This window comes from Coccidioides immitis (genome assembly GCF_000149335.2).
Source record: "Coccidioides immitis RS genomic scaffold supercont3.1, whole genome shotgun sequence".
Lineage (NCBI taxonomy): Eukaryota > Fungi > Ascomycota > Eurotiomycetes > Onygenales > Onygenaceae > Coccidioides > Coccidioides immitis.
The window spans coordinates 7161377-7179430 of NW_004504310.1; the positions used below are offsets into that span (position 1 = coordinate 7161377).

Consider the following 18054-nt stretch of genomic DNA (forward strand, 5'->3'; position numbering starts at 1 on the left):
AGGCGAGACGTATTGCCTACTTCCTGGGCTGCATGTCCTATTTACGATAAAGTAGAAGTTGCTGCCTCTTACGTTCATCTTCGGGCGTTGGCAAACCCCAAACTTCACTCTTTCGGTTTCCCGATCTAGACCGTCCTAGGCGGGGAAATTGCCGAGGCTCTACAGAGTATTGGACTCCGTACGTTCAAGTTTATTAACATGATCAGGCCAGTCCTCCCCATCTACTTGAAATTCATACCATAGAACCATTCATTAGCAATAAAAGCACTCTCCGGTATATTGGTGCTGTTTTCCAATACCAAAGTCAAGAAATATGAGTTATAACGGTGAAATCTTGCCTGGGCCAGCGCCGACACGGCTGCGGCAGATCGCCCTTGTTGCGCATGATATCGATCGCGCGGAGAGTTTACTGGTATGGAAGAAGCCAGCATGATCATCAAACGTCTAGACAATTAGCTTACTGAATGTTTCGGGAAAGACCTCCGTTCTCGGAACAGAGGTGATTTTTATTGATCCTGGAGTAGCGAAATGGGGCCTAAGAAACATCCTGGGTGAGCAAGACAAACACAACAATAGACGTTGCACTTCCCGGTTTGACGGGCATTATAAACTAACTACAAACCCAGTTGCTATTGGCGGCGACGTCATTGAGGTAAGATGTTCAGGTATAATATCAAGTGGCAACGCTCTGAGCTCATTGCAGGTCGTGTCACCGACAAAATCGGGCACAACTGCCGGCAGGCTTCTGTCCAAGAGGGGGGATGGGGGCTACATGATCATCATGCAGACCATGGATGCTGATTGGCGGCGTGCGTTCATCGAGTCGAAGGGCCTTGGTAAAGTCATCTTCAGTCATAGGTTGCCCGATAGTGTTTGTATTCAGTATCATCCAAAGCGCATAAAAGGTTAGAACGCAGCAGTGAGGTGGCCCCACCGATTGTAATGGGCATGGCTAACCATATTGCGCGAAGGCGGTATGATGCCTGAACTTGACTCCCACCGTGCAACGCCCGCAAACCCGGAGCCGCTGGCATCTCAGTTCTCGCAGTGGCATGCTTGCGGGTCGGACTATGCCTCCTACTCTGCCGGGATGAGGCGCTGCTCCCATCTTCATCTAGTCGGCATTCACTGCCGTCTAGAGCCTGGTGACTTGGATATAGAAGCCGCGTTAAATCAGTGGGAAGAGGTATTCGGCGTTCCGAGGACTCGCGAAAACTTGCAATTCACCAATGCCTGGATGAGCTTTGTTGAAGGTAAAGAAGGTGCAAGCGACGGTTTGGTATCAATCACCATCGCAGTTCAGGGGAAACAAAAACTAGATCGCATTTTTTCTGCGGCACGATCTTTTGACTTGCCACATGGAGATGGCTGGATAGATATGCTAGGTCTGAGATGGCACTTTGTCCTATCAAATGATGCCGCGAAACTGTAAATAGTGCCGCAACGGCAGATGAGATTCGGCCCGATATCAGAGGTTGGCTATGCGGAAATTGTGGCGGAATGCAAGATGAGTCCACCATTCAAGAATGATGGGCTCTCTGCCTGCCGTCCAACGAAGGTATCTTCAAATCAGGATCCTTGTTTCTACCGAACGTCTGCAGACAAAATACTCCCTGATCCACACCCCGTCTCAGTGGTGTCGGGCGAGGCCCACGACGCGTTAGCGTTACCGGCATATTACACCGAACCCAGAGGCTTAGATAATCCAGTAGCCGGCGCATGAGGCTACAAAAGTAGAGAATTCGGGGAATAGCAATGACTTCCACAAGGTATCAAAACTGTTCCATAGCATGAGAGTATGATTGGACATATCAACCACCAATTTCCTGTGAAAGGGGCTGTACTTCTGTGGTTCTCGGCGCTCTTTCAGGCATTGGACAATGATGTAATGGAATACCTCGACATTACACCGTGGTAATCAAAATTACCCGAAACCTACGGCAGTTCCGCGGGTAGGTAGATTCCGCACCGCACCGCATTTGCTGGCGATCTCCGACTCATTCTGCGCTTCGGGGTCATACCTCCTTTTTGGGTTGGTGCTTAGAGATATATATATATATGTGTGTGTGTTTTCCTGAAGCACCGTACTCGCTACCAAGGGGAAAAAGACAATCTCCACTCTCTTCTTCGTGAGCAATTCTTTCATTCAAGCTAACGCTTTGAAGCTCTATGCTGGACGGTCAACTGAGATTCAGGAAGTTAACGTTTCTACCCCCTCTCCTTTTAGGAATCTATTCCTTTTAGTCCTTCTTATCATCCACGATGAATACTTCACTACTGGGTCGCACTGCGCGTGGTGCTCTCAACGTAACCAAGGCCACATCCAGTAGCCTTAGCAGACGGTGTGCCTCTTCCTCCGCTGCCAGATTCGATTGGCAGGATCCGTTGAATGCCGCAAATCTCTATACCCCGGAAGAATTGGCCATTGCGGAGACAGCGAGACAGTACTGCCAGGAACGTTTGATGCCAAGGGTACTGGGTACGTACAGCTCTACCGCTTTTGAGGTTGGGACGAGTGCAGCTGATGTTGACCCCTCCTCCATACAGAGGCATATCGGAATGAAGACTACGACAAGACAATGCTACAAGAGATGGGAGAGCTGGGTTTGCTAGGAGCTACGATTGAGGGATATGGTTGCGCCGGTGTTAGCACCGTCGCCTCCGGGCTGATCACGAAGGAAGTGGAGCGTGTTGACTCTGGTTTCCGATCTGGCATGTCCGTGCAGAGCTCCCTGATAATGACTGGCATTCATGAATTCGGTACCAAAGAGCTAAAGGAGAAATATCTTCCCGGTCTCGCCAAGGGCAAGCTAATCGGCTGCTTTGGGCTTACTGAGCCTAATCATGGATCCGATCCCGGCTCTATGGAGACTGTCGCGAGATCGCATCCCACGAAGAAGGGATACTACTCCCTCACCGGCGCGAAGACCTGGATCACTAACTCCCCTATCTCCGATCTTTTCCTTGTCTGGGCTAAACTTGAGTCCACCGGTAAAATCAAGGGCTTCATCGTCCAGCGCGATCAATGCCCTCCTGGCACGCTGGAGACACCAGCTATCAAGAATAAAACGGCCCTCCGCGCCTCGATCACCGGCATGATCCAGCTCGACAACTGTCCCGTCCCAGAAGAAAACATGCTCCCCGATGTCGAAGGTCTCGTGGGTCCCTTTACATGTCTCAACAGCGCGAGATTGGGCATAGCGTTTGGAACTATGGGTGCGTTGGAAGACTGCATTGACCGAGCACGAACATATTCCCTTGAGAGGAAGCAATTCAAGGGTAATCCGCTGGCCAAGTACCAGCTGATTCAGAAGAAACTCGCCGACGCGGCCACCGATGCGGCTTATGGTACTCTAGCGGCCGTTCAGGTTGCGAGATTGAAGGATGAGGGCAAGTGCACGCCGGAGATGATTTCGATGATCAAGAGACAAAACTGCGACAGGGCGCTTGTGGGTGCCAGAACGTAAGCTGTGCCCCGTACTGTCCTGTGGCTCTTTCGTTGATCCGCCTGCAATGACTGGTTGAGTTAACTTCTTTGTTTAGTTTACAGGAGGTCTTTGGCGGTAACGCTGCTAGCGACGAGTACCACATCGGCCGCCACGTTGCCAACCTTTTTGTTGCGCAGACATACGAAGGGCAGAGTGATATCCACAGTAAGCCAGTTCCGCACCACTGAAATTGTCTTATAACCCTGGTTTTTCCCATACTAACTCGCCATGCTAGGTTTGATTCTCGGTAGAGCCATCACCGGCGTCCAGGCTTTCTGCTAGATTTAGGTTATTTTTTTTTTCCCAGTCCCTTCTGTACAAAACCGGTTTTGTTGCTTTGATTGTCGCAGCGGCGTGGAGTTACTTATATAGATTGTTAGATAAGCAAACCCTTTTGTGTAAGTTAACTAACTATCTTAAACTCACTAGTTTACAAGGTACACGAACAATGCATCATCACGCATGACAATGGCACAGCGACAGCTTTCCGGGTTGGCCACAAAGTATAGTTAGCTGTGGGCGCTTATGGAGCAAGGCACGAATCACGCTGTAATATAAATTAACACCCCGCTAGGATAGTCATCTATATTTAGTGATGCTTCCCTGAAATACAGGGCGCCCACACCACTCACTGATGACAGAGGATTGCTGCCGTCACCCGAAACGAATCATTTGACACTGAAAGAAGCGTTTCGCCTGGTTGGGATGCTTGTCTTCTGCCCAGTGTACAGGACATGTAAGATGGACGTAAGATTTGTGTATGTATTACACCCCCTTACGGAAGAAAAGACACCGTATCGGTACGTGCGGTACATACACCCATGGCCTTATCTTATCATTGCTGCTTAGTCAAGAGTGTGGCGATGCCCACGGCGCTTCTTCGGAACCACTTTTGTCCGGTCAAGGGCGAGTTTTCTTTACCGGCGGTTCGTGTAAGTACGGCAACGGCCCCGCGGCAGGCAGGGGATGACTCAGCGGTAATACAGGGCTGATACGGGCGTTTCGACTTCCACTTCTTTTCTTTTCTTTCGCACTCCGCCTCCCCGTCCGTCTTCCCATCTTCTTTGAATCACTTAGACTCCCTTAAACCTCAACATAAGCCCTTTGCTCCTCTGTGCAAATCACTACCACACGCTCCCCGGTAGGTATCCTCCACGCTGCCACTATTTAACCCTCCTCTCTACCCTCTGGAAACCCCAGCTTCTTTGGTGCGCTGCTAACCCGTCCCTCCTTCCAGGCCTCATCGCTGCATCTCTGCCAACCTGAAACAGACACACCACCCTACACTCCTCAAGATTTCCTTCCTCCCTCTCTCACACATCTCCTTCTCTTCACATACACACATCCTTCCTGATGGCTCTCAAGCGGATCAACAAGGAACTCTCAGATCTCGGCCGGTGAGTGACTCCCATTTTTTTCGTTGGGTGTGCCTTGGGCTGAATAACAACCCCACTTGCGGGGCATAACAAACGCCGGCCTCCCCTTGACCACCACGGGCTTGCCGCCCAAAGGCGCCATATACCGCCGTTTTTGCAAGACAGAAAGCTGACTAGCAATCCGCAGCGATCCTCCTTCATCCTGCTCCGCAGGCCCAGTTGGAGATGATCTGGTATGTTACCCGCCAAACCCCGTGTTTGTGTCGCGTGTCGGGAGCGTTTCAGCGTTGCGCACCGCAATATGCGATTCGGCATTGTTCGTTTATCGAGATTGTGAAAACTGACTCTGCTTTAGTTTCACTGGCAAGCTACTATCATGGGACCTGTGAGTTTCTCTTGAAAAAAAAATAGGCATGAGCAATATTAGTTCAGGCTATGGCACGACGATGCTTTTCCTGCTCTATGCCCAGCTCAGTGCGGCATATCAAGGGCTAACGGTTGTTTCCAACAGGGCGACAGTCCATACTCCGGCGGCGTCTTCTTTTTAGCTATCCATTTCCCTACCGATTATCCTTTCAAGCCGCCAAAGGTCAACTTCACCACCCGCATTTACCACCCTAACATCAACTCAAATGGAAGCATCTGCCTTGACATTCTGAGAGATCAGTGGAGTCCTGCTCTTACCATCTCTAAAGGTATAGCTTGTGGATCCGTGGATTCTTTTGCTCGCACCCTTCTAACGTGTACTAGTTCTGTTGTCCATCTGCTCTATGCTTACTGACCCTAACCCTGACGACCCCTTGGTTCCTGAGATTGCCCACGTGTACAAGACCGACCGTCCTAGATACGAGGCCACAGCTCGTGAATGGACACGGAAGTATGCTATTTGATAAGGTGAATGGTGATGGCGGAGTGGGGACGAGCCAAGCATGACAGCATGACTACCCTGTAACGGCATGTGGTGCATTTTCCTGGGTTTGATAAATAATGCGACGGGTGTATGAACTTGGGTGGTGGTGTTTTTGTGTGTTGCTGGCCAAAACTGCCCTTTTGGTATTCTCCGGCCAGCTCATTTTAGAACCGTCCATGCTCCGTATCTTCCTTTATTAACGAAATCCAAATATGACGAGCATTTTATGTTATGCATGCACACCACTTCCTACCGTACACTGCCTCGCGAGGATTCTTTTAACAAACCAGCATCGTGTACCACAAGTCCGAGTCTTTCGTGTGTCATTCTTGTCTTCGCCATGTTGTTCTCTTTAAATTTTCGACAACAGTTGAATTGACACTGTTCGAGTACCTTGTCTTCGCTGTCTCCGGTTGTGACTACTTGGGAACTTCTAGCATTTTTGACTTGATGCTGGTGAGACCATAGCACGCCGTGGGCTGCGTTTTCTTCCCTCCCTTTCTGCTTTTCTGGGTGGCTCGTTTTCTCTCTGTTATTCGGTCTTTTGCTGAACATGCATTCATTCCTCTTCAATGATATATCCATCTGCAATTTCTCTGTTTTGAGGAAGGTTTTTACTTTCCCCTTTTTCTGCTACATATAAGATATAAATAGTGACTACTTGAGTTAGATTGAGTTGCGAATGGAGATTTGTTGGCCTGTGCTGCTTATATATTCCTAAGAGGCATTTAGCTGCGCTTAAATATGTATTCTGATTTTATCCACTTGTTTCTCTGTACAGACTGGCCCAAAATATCTATGGTCTTCCCTCTATGCAGTGGGTTATAGCAGTGAACATGTCTAGCAAAGAAGAAAAGAGAAGCACAAAAATAATTTTGTCTGATTAAAAGAGGTTAGACGAAAGGAAGTGGAAAGGACTTATAAAGTCATACATTAGACGAGAAATGAGACAGGAAACCTGCAAACTCCCCGCAGAAGAACAGGAAGAAGACCTAAACCAGGTAGACAAAGAAACAAAGACACACCAAACAGATTGATGAAAAAGTCATGAGAACAGAAGCAAATAAGACAGGTAGCATAAAGCAAACCGCAGCACCATTCCTATGCAAAAACGTCGCTCTGCTTCACCCGTGGCATGCATCACAAACTCCCCATCTCAAAACATTCGCTCTTTTGCTCTTTCTTTCTCTCTCTCTATCGCTTACTGCGTCCACTCCTCCTCGACGTCGTTGAATATCCCGCGTTGCTCCCCACCTGACTAACACTATCACTCGGCTTAACCGGCTCATCGAACTTACTGCTCCGCAGAGTGTTGACGCTCGCCACCGAGCCCTTGCGCGACCCCGAACGCGATCGCCGCCTCGACGACGTTGATGGGGCATGTGAGCTCCTGCGCGACACACGGCTGGCGCCATCGGGAAGGATTGTGGGTAGGGTGACATGCGAGTCGACATCGACGTCGTCGAGGAAGATGGTGTTTGTGCCAGCGACGCTGGCGGGGAGGGGCACGTGGCGGGCCACGGAGCTGGCGTGCGAGTGGTGGCTGCTGCGTTTGCTGCGCGAGGTGGTGGAGGTGGAGATGGTGGTCACGGAGCCACTGGGGAGCGGGATGTTGCGGGCTGAGTGGGTGGCGGAGTAGACGGAGGCGGTGGGATGGCGCGATGTGGAGGAGGATTTGTCGTAGATGTCGTTGATGGTGATGATGGAGCGGGAGGAGTGGGAGTGATGCGAGGACGGTCGGGAGTGGGTTGACTTTGGTGGTTTGACTGTGGACGAGGAGACGACGCTGCTGTGGCCTGAGTAGCTGCTTCGTCGGTCTTCCTCGAAGCGTCGACGGGGACGCTCCGTGAAGCTGCTGATGAAAGTACTGGGATTCTTGTTGTAATAGGACATCTGGTCTTCGAAGTCTTCTGGCACTCCCTCGATGGCGCGGATGGGCATGTCGGCGTTGGATCCAGCGCTGTAAACTACGCTTCCACTCGAGGCGCGACGGATGTCAGGAGGGCCCTGGCTCTGGTTGCCACCAGCCAGGCTGGCGGCCTTGCTGAGCAGCTGCGTGCATTGCTCGAGCCCTTCAAAGATTGTGCTTGCACGGGGGTTCTTAGAATACATCGTATGGGCATACGCAGACATTCCATCATCCACGGACATTGCTCTCTGTGGCGCTGCCTCGATGGCCCTGTACTCTGTTGGTGCTTTCTCAGTCGAATAAGCGAGTGGCTCTTCGGTGTACTGTGGTGGAGCGGTCTCGGCTTGGGACTGCGATTCCCCCTTGACCATCGCATATGCGATTGCAGCTCCGGCTGCTGCACCGAGGAGCGTGCCCACGACAGCCTTAGCGCCGTTCAAGTTGTCGCCTGGTTTCGCCATGGTGGTCTGTGGTGGTGTCTGAGAAGATTGCTGGATCGATGGCTGCATTGAGGGCTGCATCGACGGCTGGTAAGCAGACTGGATTGACGGCTGTTTCACCGATGAAACAGCCGACCTCGCCTTTTGCTCGATTGTCGGCACGGTTCTCGCAGCGCTGACGGTGCTCCTCTGTGCAACGGATCCGACCTCCGATTTAGGAGCTCGGCTCTTGGACGACATGGCCCTGGAGACATACGATCCATTCTCAACCACGGTCAACGCTCGATCGTTCTCTCTGCTGTCTTGGCACCGATTGACGGCTTCAATGCTGTTTCCATCGAAATCAATCACCGCAGCGCTGAAGTAACCCTGTTCCGCATCTCGCAGACATGGTTCTCCATGGATCTTTCCTCCTGCTTTAAGCGCGGCGATGAAGAAAGCACTGACAGCTTCGCGGGATGGAGCTGGAAATGCAATGTGGGCAGCACCGGCCGGCACTCTTTTTTATTAAAAAAAAAACAGGTTCACATCAGCACTCCATACCAAGCTGTCAAAGATCGTAGTAGGGTAAGATTTGCGCGACTCACCCTGGTCTTTCCTCGGCGATCCAGAAGTCCGCTGGCTTTCCCGGCTCAGCGCCGAATCCAATGCTGTTCTCATGTCGGCCGATAAATTTATAGCCCAGAGGCTGCAGGCAGGAGAGGAAGAAGGACGTCGATTGAGGTAGGTTCGAGACCGTAAGCGTGAGATGTGAAACAGGCATGGTGGAACTGTTGTACACTGTCCGAGTAGGGCAAAAAGAAGAGAAAAAAAAAAAAAAAAAAGAAAGAAAAGAAATATGCGAACAGAGGCGGGGAGTTCGTCTAGATTAAGATTTTCGTGCGACGGCAGGCTTATGGGCCGGCTTGCGCTGTTTTATCCGCGGGAGGACGAGACAGTCGAGACAGGCTCACGAGAGACGGGTATGGGTAGCACAGACACTCGGAATGAATGGTCAAATTAAGCTATCCATCAAACGGATAGCAACGGACAAGCAAACAAGTTGAGGATAAAGACTAGATAATTTATAAGAAACGAGAATGTTTATGCTACTCTCCGAGCTCTCTTTCAAGGGTAGCAAGAGCCACGTCCGTACCCGACCGTGATACTCAAGTTAATGAAGCGTTTAAAAAAAAAAGGACAAATCCTTTTTAATATATGAAGAACGGAAATAAAAAAAAAAGGAAGAAAAATACAAGAGAACAAAGAGCATCGGGGAATCTGGCAGGAATTAAAAAGGGTCGCATCGAAATCGTGAAGCGGCCCGCGATGCTTGGACGGGAACAAATCACCGCCATTCCAGCCGAAAAACAGCATCACAGTTCGCTGGGTCCACGGGGCAAGAGACTGGCACCGGATGTACATACAGAAGCCTCGGGGGTGGCACTCTAGAGGGCCCGGCTTGGGGGGTCCAGCCCAGCACTCGGATCTTTGTCCCTCTTGGTGCCGCACATTGTTGGTCCAGCGAGGTACGTTGGATACCCAGCAGAAGCAACGACAGGGCAGTTGGCTCTGAGACAAAACGGTGGCAGGGTGGAAGTGGAGACAGAGAGAGAGAGAGAGAGAGAGAGAGAGAGAGAGTCAAAGCCAGAGGGTGAGAGCGTGTTGAAACACCGCATCACTTTCTGCTGGCTCTGATTCGAGGGCTGCCTGTCGATGCATGATGTGGTCGGGAGGCGGTCCTATGGGAGATCGTGCATTTCTTTCTAGGTTCCTGTGCAGCCAAAGAAGAGTGGGCAGACGAGGGAGATCCGTAACTCGCGCGTGCGAATCAGGGCGTGGGGCTGGCGGATCCATTCGTGCCTGATGGTGATTCCGAAATGCACGGCGAGGACAAGAAGAGAAGTGGGACTTTTGGGGAGCGCGCGAGAGAGAGCGAGAGCGTGTGAGCGAGAGAGTGAAGAGGGGAGTCCCGGTCGTGCTGTGCCGGCTTGACCGCTCGGCGAAATCGACCGGTGACGGACTGACTGGCCCCCAGCCATGCCATACCGCTCTGCTTGAACTGGCTCCCTCTCTGACGGAGAATCGATCGGAGACAAGCTCGTTAGTCAAGCTGACCATCAAGATCTCGCGGACGCGCAGCCCGTCCACTGCGACGCTGCGACGATGAGGCGAGCAGAACCCGAGCAAGGTCTTAGCGTGCAGCCACCGACACGCCAATAGAGGCCAATCGATGCCTTACCCTGTGTCTTCCCGAGTCAAAACGCAGCGAACAGGCCCCTGCAACCTGCATGAAGACGTGAAGATAACATTCGGAACCACGATGGATGTACAGTACATACTACATAATAACGCTGATTGCCCTTGCTCTTCCATGATCGACGCAAAGAGGAGGCGGCGGCGGCGAGAGTTGGCCGCCAAAGTGAAGCAAAACTCCCGGCCCGGCATTATGCCCAAAACGCAACCGAGTCCCAGCTCCATAGTTGGGTGCTCATGCATACGGACGCTGCTTGCTCAGACACCCCCCCCCGGCCCTCCCGGTTGTTCGCGAAATACATACGTGGAATCTCCGGAGAATATCGCAGCCCATCTGCAGCACATCTTGTTGGTTACGACTGACCACGATTTATACACATCCTCCTTGCAAACTGACACAGTAACTCCCTGTAATGATATCTACACAGCTCTGGCCTGCTCCCCTGTCGTCCTTAATTCTCCTCCGTTTAACCCGGCGACATATTCCCGAAAAGAAAACAATACTCAAAAATTTACACCTTAATCTCGAGGGTTGAAAATGGAGAGGTGGCAGTAAGTTGAAGTACTGTCCACCAAGAACCAAGTGCCGTGGAAGACTGAAGGCCAGGTCGAGCATGTTTTCTCGTTTAGTATTCTGAGGAAAAGCGAAGAGGACATCCTGTTAATGTGAAGAAAGAAAAGGAGGGAAAGAAAAATTATACATCCGAAGAAAGCCCGTACAGAAGATAGTATAAAGGACGACAGGGAAATATATTTTGCACGAACAAAATCCTCGCCTAGAGGCTGTTGAATCGCCCGTGTTTTGGTTGTAAAAACAGAACGAGACCCAAGCGGGAGTTTTGCCTCAGTGCAGGGAGAAATGAAAGTTGAAAAAAGAAAAGAAAAGAAAAAGAAGACCCCCAGAGTTAAACGAAATACAAATAGAGAATAAAATAGATATAGAGAGGGAGAAAAGAAAAAAAAAGAAAAAAAAGAAAAAAAAGAAAAAAGGGGGGTCCACGGCCGTTGTCGTCGCAGCATACGTTTGATTGCTTCGCCGTCATTGTCTGATTCCGCTGTGCTTCTGTCACGGTCGGGGGAAGGCCAGCCAGGAGAGATCTCAGGCCTTGATGTTATGATCGTGAGCCCGGTCTCGACGGTTTGTAAACTTTCTTTCTTTTTTTTTGTGTTATATACCTGACTTGGTCCCACTCGGCCTCATGGTTCCCATCCATACAAATTCCAGATGTAAAAAGATCCGGGTTGACAGGTGGTAGCATGGCGAGTTCGACGGGGGGGGAAAAGCACAAGAGTAGAAACCCGGCGAGCACGGATGTTGTCTTTTTTTTTGGTTTTTTTTCTCCTTTTTTTCTTTTGTTAATATATTGTCATCTTCTTTTCGGTCGTTAATTCTTAAGAGATTTCTTTTTTTTGGTGAGAACGGGCAAATCGGCTTCCGTCGTCTGTAATGATGAAAGCTGTGAAAACTGCTGCTGCTGTCGTTACCTCCGTAAGCGTCTATAGGTTAGAAAAGGAAAAAGCCCATACAAAGAGGCTTGTTCCATTGGGGTTGGTCTGCATTGGCCGACCTAATTCTCTCTTTTTAGTTTGTTTTCCCTTTTCCTTCATACAATGCCCCATGCATCTTCTGCCGCGTGGCAGAACTTGCTACACGCCACGCTGGCGCTAAGACTGAAGTTGCTGATACTGACAGCATCGTCTTTGAACGCATCTGCGAAGTCATCGCGGCCCTTGGCCATGGCGCCCACAAACACGCATATACTTTCCTTGGGCCCCAACGTTCTGATGTAATCATTGACCCGCACAACCGGCGCGTCGAAACTGAGCGTGACCTTGCGGCAGTTGGGCGGTAGATGGTCCGTGATCGGGTTCTTGATCACTTTCAACAGCTTCTCCTGCGAGTTTGTCGAGCGGATCGATAGCCGATGTAGCAGCTGGACCATCAAGCCGGCGAACCGCTTGAATGTGCGAGGAATGCGGACCGTGGGGCTGACTTCGATTAGGACGCCCTTTGCGGTGTGAATGTAGATCTGAAGCTTTCCCGCTTTGTTGATTGGAGAGTCAAGGAGAGTGAGAAGGCACTGTTGAAGTTTGAAAGCAAGGGAGGGCATTCTCCATAAGCATTCTGAGCTGAAAGTTGCAGCGAGATGGGAGGGGAAAAAACGAGAAAAAAAAAAAATAAAAATAAAAAAAAAGGGTAAAACGGCCGGGGGAAGATCAAAATGTGCACACCTGGTGGGTGATGTCCGGTCTGGCCTCGCTGATATCTCTACCCATCTTCCTCATTACACCGATATGCTCGTCGCTGTTGAGCAGCGAGTATTTCTCGTCCTTGCCGTTCATACCCTTTCCACCCGCCTTGTAGGTTTCGAGACTGGCGTTCGATAGGACAACAATCAGTCGCTTCGTGTCCTTATCGTGCGATGGAATAGGAACATGTTGCTCTGCGACGAGCTGTGGAAGCTCGGGAGGTGGGCAGGATTGGGTTCCTGGATCGTCGAGCGACATTCCGTGATTAGTACGTGTCCTTCGAGATGCAGAGAACTGACGATGACAAGCACTAAAGAGAAAAGGTAGTTCGTCTTGATGGGGTAGGGCAAAAAAAAAGAAAAAAAAAAGAGAAAAAAGGGAAACTTGGAGCAAAGGCGTTGAATAGAAAAAAAAAAAGAGAAAAAGATCTCTCTCCAAGGCTGAGAGCCGGACGTTCGCTGGTTAGTGGTCAAACTGAAACCTAACTGATCAACCGGCGGTGATGAGGGCAAAGCCCCAAGGCACAAGACATGGACGGAGAATATCTGAGCTGTCTGCGACGGCGCTGCACGTTCTAGCACAGGCTCCGGGATTCAAGCCTCGCAACAGGCTTGAAACAATTGCAGGAGCAGGCGGAAAGTAGCGAAAAACAGGGCTGGTTTTTACTTACTCGGTCGCTTTCTCTTCGCCAGGTCTGTGGACGCCATTGCGGGGAAGTGCCGGACGATTGGGATTGAGAAAAAGGGGAGAAACAAAAAAAGAGAAGAAGACGAATATGGGAGACTCGTCAAGAGACCGTGAGCGGGATCTTTTCAAGTTTTGGGAGGTTCGGGACAGGTTGGCAGAGGGGAAAGCGGAAGAAAAGAAAAGTCCCCGAGCACACTTTTAAAAAAAAGTCCGCGAAAACAGCGAATATTTTTAGACTTTCCTACGGGGGGGTACCAGAAGCCGGAACAGGGCGGGAGACAAGAGACCAAGTTCCCTGCTCTATTCTACAATTGATATAGCACTGTGAGCTGACGAGATGTCTGGCAAGTGTTATTTTTACGGCAATATTTGCAAAAAGGCGAGAGAGTCAGCCGCAAAAAAAAAAAAGAAAAAAAGAAAAAAAGAAAAAAGAAAAGAGGTCGAAAACCGTCGCATTGTATGACAGGTTTTGCTGCGAGCTGCGAATTTACACTGAGCTCTAAACAGCGACATGCTGACGCTGACAGTGCATCAGCAGGCAAGCCATTCCAGATCCTGGATAGCGTTTTTTTGTCTTCTCCTTCATTGCCTTCTTCAGCTTTCTTACCGTGGCTTTGAGACTCCAACAAAATTGCTGACACTAATTGTTGGTAAGAGCTTTTTTTTTTGGTTTGTTTGTAAGATGAAAAATCGCCAGCTGGGGACCCAACTCGCAGACTGGGAGGAAATAATAGAGATGGGAGCGCTCTGCAACTCTCACCGTTCTGCGCTCCCTGCTTCCAGCTGCCCACAAGATGACAGTGGCCATGTCAGCATAATCAGGAACCGTCACTGATCTTCTAAAAAAAAAAAAAGTTGGCAACACCCTTCTGCTAGAGTTGCAGACATCGCCATGCCAATGCCAATACTTCATGGCAAACCAGCAGAGCACCTCTAATCAGCTTTCCGGTACTTTGTATTCTGTAAGGATTGTTGTTAGCAAGCCCCGGTTGAACAACAGCAGCATAAATCCAACCATATTCAGTCACACGAGTTAACACCTAGTGTGTTGCAAGGTCTCATCCCAGTTGTTGGTTGCGGAAGGAAGTTTACCAAACCTAACCAACCAACCAACTCAGGTCCTTTAGCGCGCGGGTTTTTGCCCCTTGTAGGCAAGAATCTGTCTGACGAAGAGCGGCAGTCTTCTAATGCCAGGTACGCCCATTTGATGCACCCCCTCTCAAACTCTCTTCCCCCCAAAGAGTCTTTTGACGAAATCAGGGTAAAAGAAGAGTTGCCCCGCAGACAACTTCTCCAATTGGCGTCTAGGCTAAAGTGCCATAGATGGAGCTGATTACCGTGGTTAGCTTAGCGACTGGCCAGGCTGTTTGTAGCCAACGTTGTTATTCTCAAAACCCAACGGTTAATATTGTTGCTCAATGGCCTAGACTTTGTTGGATAAGGGAAGACGAAGTAGTGCATCGTACAGAGTAGCACTACATCACGGAGAGATGCCGCGCTTTCATATCCTGTTACTAACGGGATACACATAACATGGACTCAAGGTGCGGAACCCGGCAACCCAGACGTGGACACCGGGAATGATAGGAACGAGTGTCTGCATCTGATCTTGCCAGCACATCTCAAGTGGCAAGTCTTCCGTTTGGGGAATTGGGGATGAAAGTTGCGCGGCGAGCAAGTTTCGAGAATGGATGCAGGGATGTCAGCCACCTGACAGCTTCAAAGGCGAGGGGAAAAAAATCTCGTACAAACCAAATACTGTTTTTTTTATTGAAACAAATGGACATAGGGATATCATAGAAACGTGTGACACACTTTTTAAAAAATTCCAAGAGGATGGGGACAAATCGCAGGCCGTGAAATCAAGAAGATTCTCAAATCGCCTAGCATCTCCGCGCTTTTTTTTTTCTTTTCTTTTTTGCTCAATTTGGACCTGGCTTTGTGTCTGTTGTGCAGGGCAAGAAACGGGGTTCAAGTGGCTGGGGGTGTGCTCCCCGAAAGGCGACCGGAGTACGGAGTAACAAGGCCGGGAATAGCCAGCCCGTCCACATGATGATGCAAGGAGAGAAAACGAGGAACCTTTTTTTTCTTCCCTTGTCTCTCAAGTAAGCTCTATTGGGGGAGTGGATGATTTGGCCAACGAGCACCTTGGGTCTGGAGAAACAAAGTCCGAACTGGCATTCCCAGCCGGATGGGCCGCTCGAGCTGCGAGGGGGAGTCGAGGAGCGAAGAGTTGAATAATCATCATCGCTGTCGGGTTAGAGTTAGGTGCATGCAGCCTGGTCGAAGGTCGGGCTTGAGGGGATTGCTGGAAGGTTGTGATTAGCTGCGCTGGGCTGAGCAGAGAACTAAGGTTGCTGCTGCGACCTGGCGACGGCTTGGGAGGGAGACTCCACACACTCTCTCGCCCCAATGCTGAGACAAAGCATTCTCCCACGATCTGTAGGCATCCTTGCAGTTGGATTGAACACGGCCGTTAAAATAATCATAATCAGCAACAGATCATTGGTCTCACTCGCTCGCTAATAACCAACAGGCAAATCAGCGATCAGGCTGCCGTCTGCCTTGTCTCTCGCTCGCTCTCACACTCATCTCTCTTTCCCATCCCCGGGAAAAGAGTCAAGCGGAACATCGACTGCAGGCTGCCTTCAATTTGATGATAATCTTTCTTCCACCGTGTGACAGCAGATTGAGATCAACAGCAGGATCGCCAAACTCGCCCTTTTTTTTTTTGTTTTTTTGTCTGAGAGATTGTGCTGGTTGCCGTCGAAGTGCTCACTCGCCCTTGGCCCGAACGGGACTAGCTGGCGATCCCGCGCAATCGGCGACTGATAACAAAACACCCTCGACACTCGACACTCAACACTCGACGCTCCCTATTGAATCTACGCATCTTTTCTTTCCCACCCGCATCAACATCCCCGCATGGTTCTGGCACCTTGAGTCTATACACAGCACCCATGGTCAGCGTGCGAGATATGCCATATACCGTGACCAACTCATTCAAGAGGTAAACAAGCTCCCCTTCCCCCCTGGTCTGGAAAGCTTGCGACGCGCCCTGACACAGCACCACAAATAGGGGTCTCATGATGCGAACTTACAGCAAACCCATCCGCCAGTTCTGGGATGATGCCGCGCGTCCAGCCACGAAGAAAAGACGCGTCGACGCCGGAAAGGACCAGAACGAGAGCGAGAACAACCTTGAATGCGCGATACGCGAGTCATCGGCGGCCGTGCTCTCCAGTCCGTCGCGTCGCAACTCCGTGAGTTTCTCAGAGGACGTTCTCGATGACCTATCCACTCCGCCTTCATCGCCTCCGGCTCTACAGCTGACGCCTCCGCCGGCAAATACGCGAAAACCTACGTTTACCTTCCTCAAGCGGAAGAGGTCGACGCCCAGCGTTTCAGCTGGCGGAACACCCTTGGCAGAGGTGAACTCGAATAGCTTCCTGCCATCGTCGACTGATCCTCAGAAGAAAAAGCAGCGACAGCAGCAAAGTCACCAGCCACCGGTCTTGAAGCAGATGCAGCTCGACCTGGGCGGAGAAATTCGGAAGACCTGTTCCGGGTGTGGGATGGAGTACGTTCCGTCTAGCCCGGAGGATATGGCTTTGCACAAGAAGTTTCACGACATGAATTCGAACGGGATTGACCTTGGCAAGGCGTTTGTGCGCGCGAATGCGTCCAGGTGGGTATACGAGGCGGCGCGTTTTGACGAGGGATACGTGGTGATCATCGATCGCAAGAGCTCTCTACCGGCGAAGAATCAGGCAAAACGAGTGCTAGAGGTGGTCAACAAGGAGCTTTCTTCTCCGGAAATTGAGGATTCGATCCTGTGGAGCCAGATCGACACCCCGAAGCAGTTTAGGAAGAACGGCTCGAAGGAAGAGGTTGATCGGTTCAAGGTGTTTTTGCACATGAAGGACAGCAAATGCGTTGGGTTATGCTTGACTGAACGGATATGGGAGTCTCATCTTGTTAAGCGGGACGGGGAAAAGCCTGTCAAAGGATCTGGGGAGGGATTCGACGGCTCGTCAATCACCTTGAGTCAGGAGAAGCAGCCAGCTTCTGTGGGGATATCGCGAGTGTGGACGTCTTCTTCGTCTCGAAGAAAGGGGATTGCCATGGACCTGTTGGATTGTGTCGTGGGCAATTACTTCTACGGAATTGAGATTCCAAAGTCGCAGGTGGCATTTAGTCAACCAACGGAGAGCGGATGTCGCCTCATGGAGGCATTTTTCGGACCCGATGAGCCGTGGTATGTCTACAAGGAAATCTATGCCACCAATTGAGCCGTCTTTGGTTTATCAGGGTCAAGACTTAGAGCTCCTTGGATACGCGAGCTACAAACAGCTTTGAAGCACCATGAAAGAAAGAAAAGCTCCACCCCTTCCTTTCCTTTTTTTTTTTCTTTTTTTTTTTGTTTAAACTAGCCGATTAGAGAATGGACCCTTTTTTCTGCTGGATTACGGGCGTTTCGATGGGCAATTTATTCTGGGATTTATTGCGCTGAAGTTGGAGGCCAAACTGTGTAACCGGATTACCCTTGTCATTTTTTTTAACCTGTATGTCTTAAAGAGTCGATATACCACCAAATTGCAATTGATTAGCGCAATAATCGAGTCCCCCATCGCCATTGCTCGAGTAGCGAGTCGTCTGTCTGTAACTCGGCCAGGGTAACCCGCACCGGGAGCTCTGGCGGTGCCTCCCCTGCTCTTCAAGCTTGCCCACCTTAAAAACTCCCGGCCTGGTGCTGTCA

General features: G+C 50.4%; 8 protein-coding genes across 8 annotated transcripts; 4 read left to right on the forward strand and 4 right to left on the reverse strand.

Annotated features, from left to right (window-relative positions):
• Positions 1-225: 225 nt before the first annotated feature.
• CIMG_00503 (uncharacterized protein) lies at positions 226-1432 on the forward strand (the record flags this gene model as incomplete). Its single annotated transcript, XM_001246731.2, has 5 exons — positions 226-412; positions 479-551; positions 627-652; positions 704-905; positions 972-1432. Exons 1-5 carry the CDS (start codon positions 314-316, stop codon positions 1430-1432), a joined length of 861 nt encoding a protein of 286 aa, XP_001246732.1. The 5' UTR covers positions 226-313.
• Positions 1433-2023: 591 nt separating this feature from the next.
• CIMG_00502 (glutaryl-CoA dehydrogenase) lies at positions 2024-3919 on the forward strand. Its single transcript, XM_001246730.2, has 5 exons — positions 2024-2129; positions 2228-2479; positions 2548-3463; positions 3544-3653; positions 3724-3919. The coding sequence occupies exons 2-5, from the start codon at positions 2263-2265 to the stop codon at positions 3768-3770; spliced, it is 1290 nt and encodes a 429-aa protein (XP_001246731.1). The 5' UTR covers positions 2024-2129; positions 2228-2262; the 3' UTR covers positions 3771-3919.
• A 641-nt stretch (positions 3920-4560) lies between these two features.
• CIMG_00501 (ubiquitin-conjugating enzyme E2-16 kDa) lies at positions 4561-6477 on the forward strand. The gene is made up of 6 exons (XM_001246729.2): positions 4561-4629; positions 4726-4885; positions 5052-5097; positions 5220-5249; positions 5376-5559; positions 5615-6477. The coding sequence occupies exons 2-6, from the start codon at positions 4842-4844 to the stop codon at positions 5752-5754; spliced, it is 444 nt and encodes a 147-aa protein (XP_001246730.1). The 5' UTR covers positions 4561-4629; positions 4726-4841; the 3' UTR covers positions 5755-6477.
• A 491-nt stretch (positions 6478-6968) lies between these two features.
• CIMG_00499 (glyoxalase) lies at positions 6969-8886 on the reverse strand (the record flags this gene model as incomplete). Its single annotated transcript, XM_001246727.1, has 2 exons — positions 6969-8622; positions 8711-8886. The coding sequence occupies 2 exons, from the start codon at positions 8884-8886 to the stop codon at positions 6969-6971; spliced, it is 1830 nt and encodes a 609-aa protein (XP_001246728.1).
• An 857-nt stretch (positions 8887-9743) lies between these two features.
• Positions 9744-10583, reverse strand: CIMG_00498 (uncharacterized protein; the record flags this gene model as incomplete). Its single annotated transcript, XM_001246726.1, has 2 exons — positions 9744-10260; positions 10345-10583. 2 exons carry the CDS (start codon positions 10581-10583, stop codon positions 9744-9746), a joined length of 756 nt encoding a protein of 251 aa, XP_001246727.1.
• Positions 10584-10729: 146 nt separating this feature from the next.
• CIMG_12869 (uncharacterized protein) lies at positions 10730-11378 on the reverse strand (the record flags this gene model as incomplete). Its single annotated transcript, XM_004445873.1, has 1 exon — positions 10730-11378. The coding sequence occupies one exon, from the start codon at positions 11376-11378 to the stop codon at positions 10878-10880; it is 501 nt and encodes a 166-aa protein (XP_004445930.1). The 3' UTR covers positions 10730-10877.
• Positions 11379-11962: 584 nt separating this feature from the next.
• CIMG_00497 (ribosomal RNA small subunit methyltransferase NEP1) lies at positions 11963-13315 on the reverse strand (the record flags this gene model as incomplete). Its single annotated transcript, XM_001246725.1, has 3 exons — positions 11963-12439; positions 12591-12847; positions 13279-13315. 3 exons carry the CDS (start codon positions 13313-13315, stop codon positions 11963-11965), a joined length of 771 nt encoding a protein of 256 aa, XP_001246726.1.
• Positions 13316-15193: 1878 nt separating this feature from the next.
• Positions 15194-17913, forward strand: CIMG_00496 (sister chromatid cohesion acetyltransferase Eco1). The gene is made up of 2 exons (XM_001246724.2): positions 15194-16305; positions 16375-17913. Exons 1-2 carry the CDS (start codon positions 16256-16258, stop codon positions 17585-17587), a joined length of 1263 nt encoding a protein of 420 aa, XP_001246725.1. The 5' UTR covers positions 15194-16255; the 3' UTR covers positions 17588-17913.
• The last annotated feature ends 141 nt before the right edge of the window (positions 17914-18054 follow it).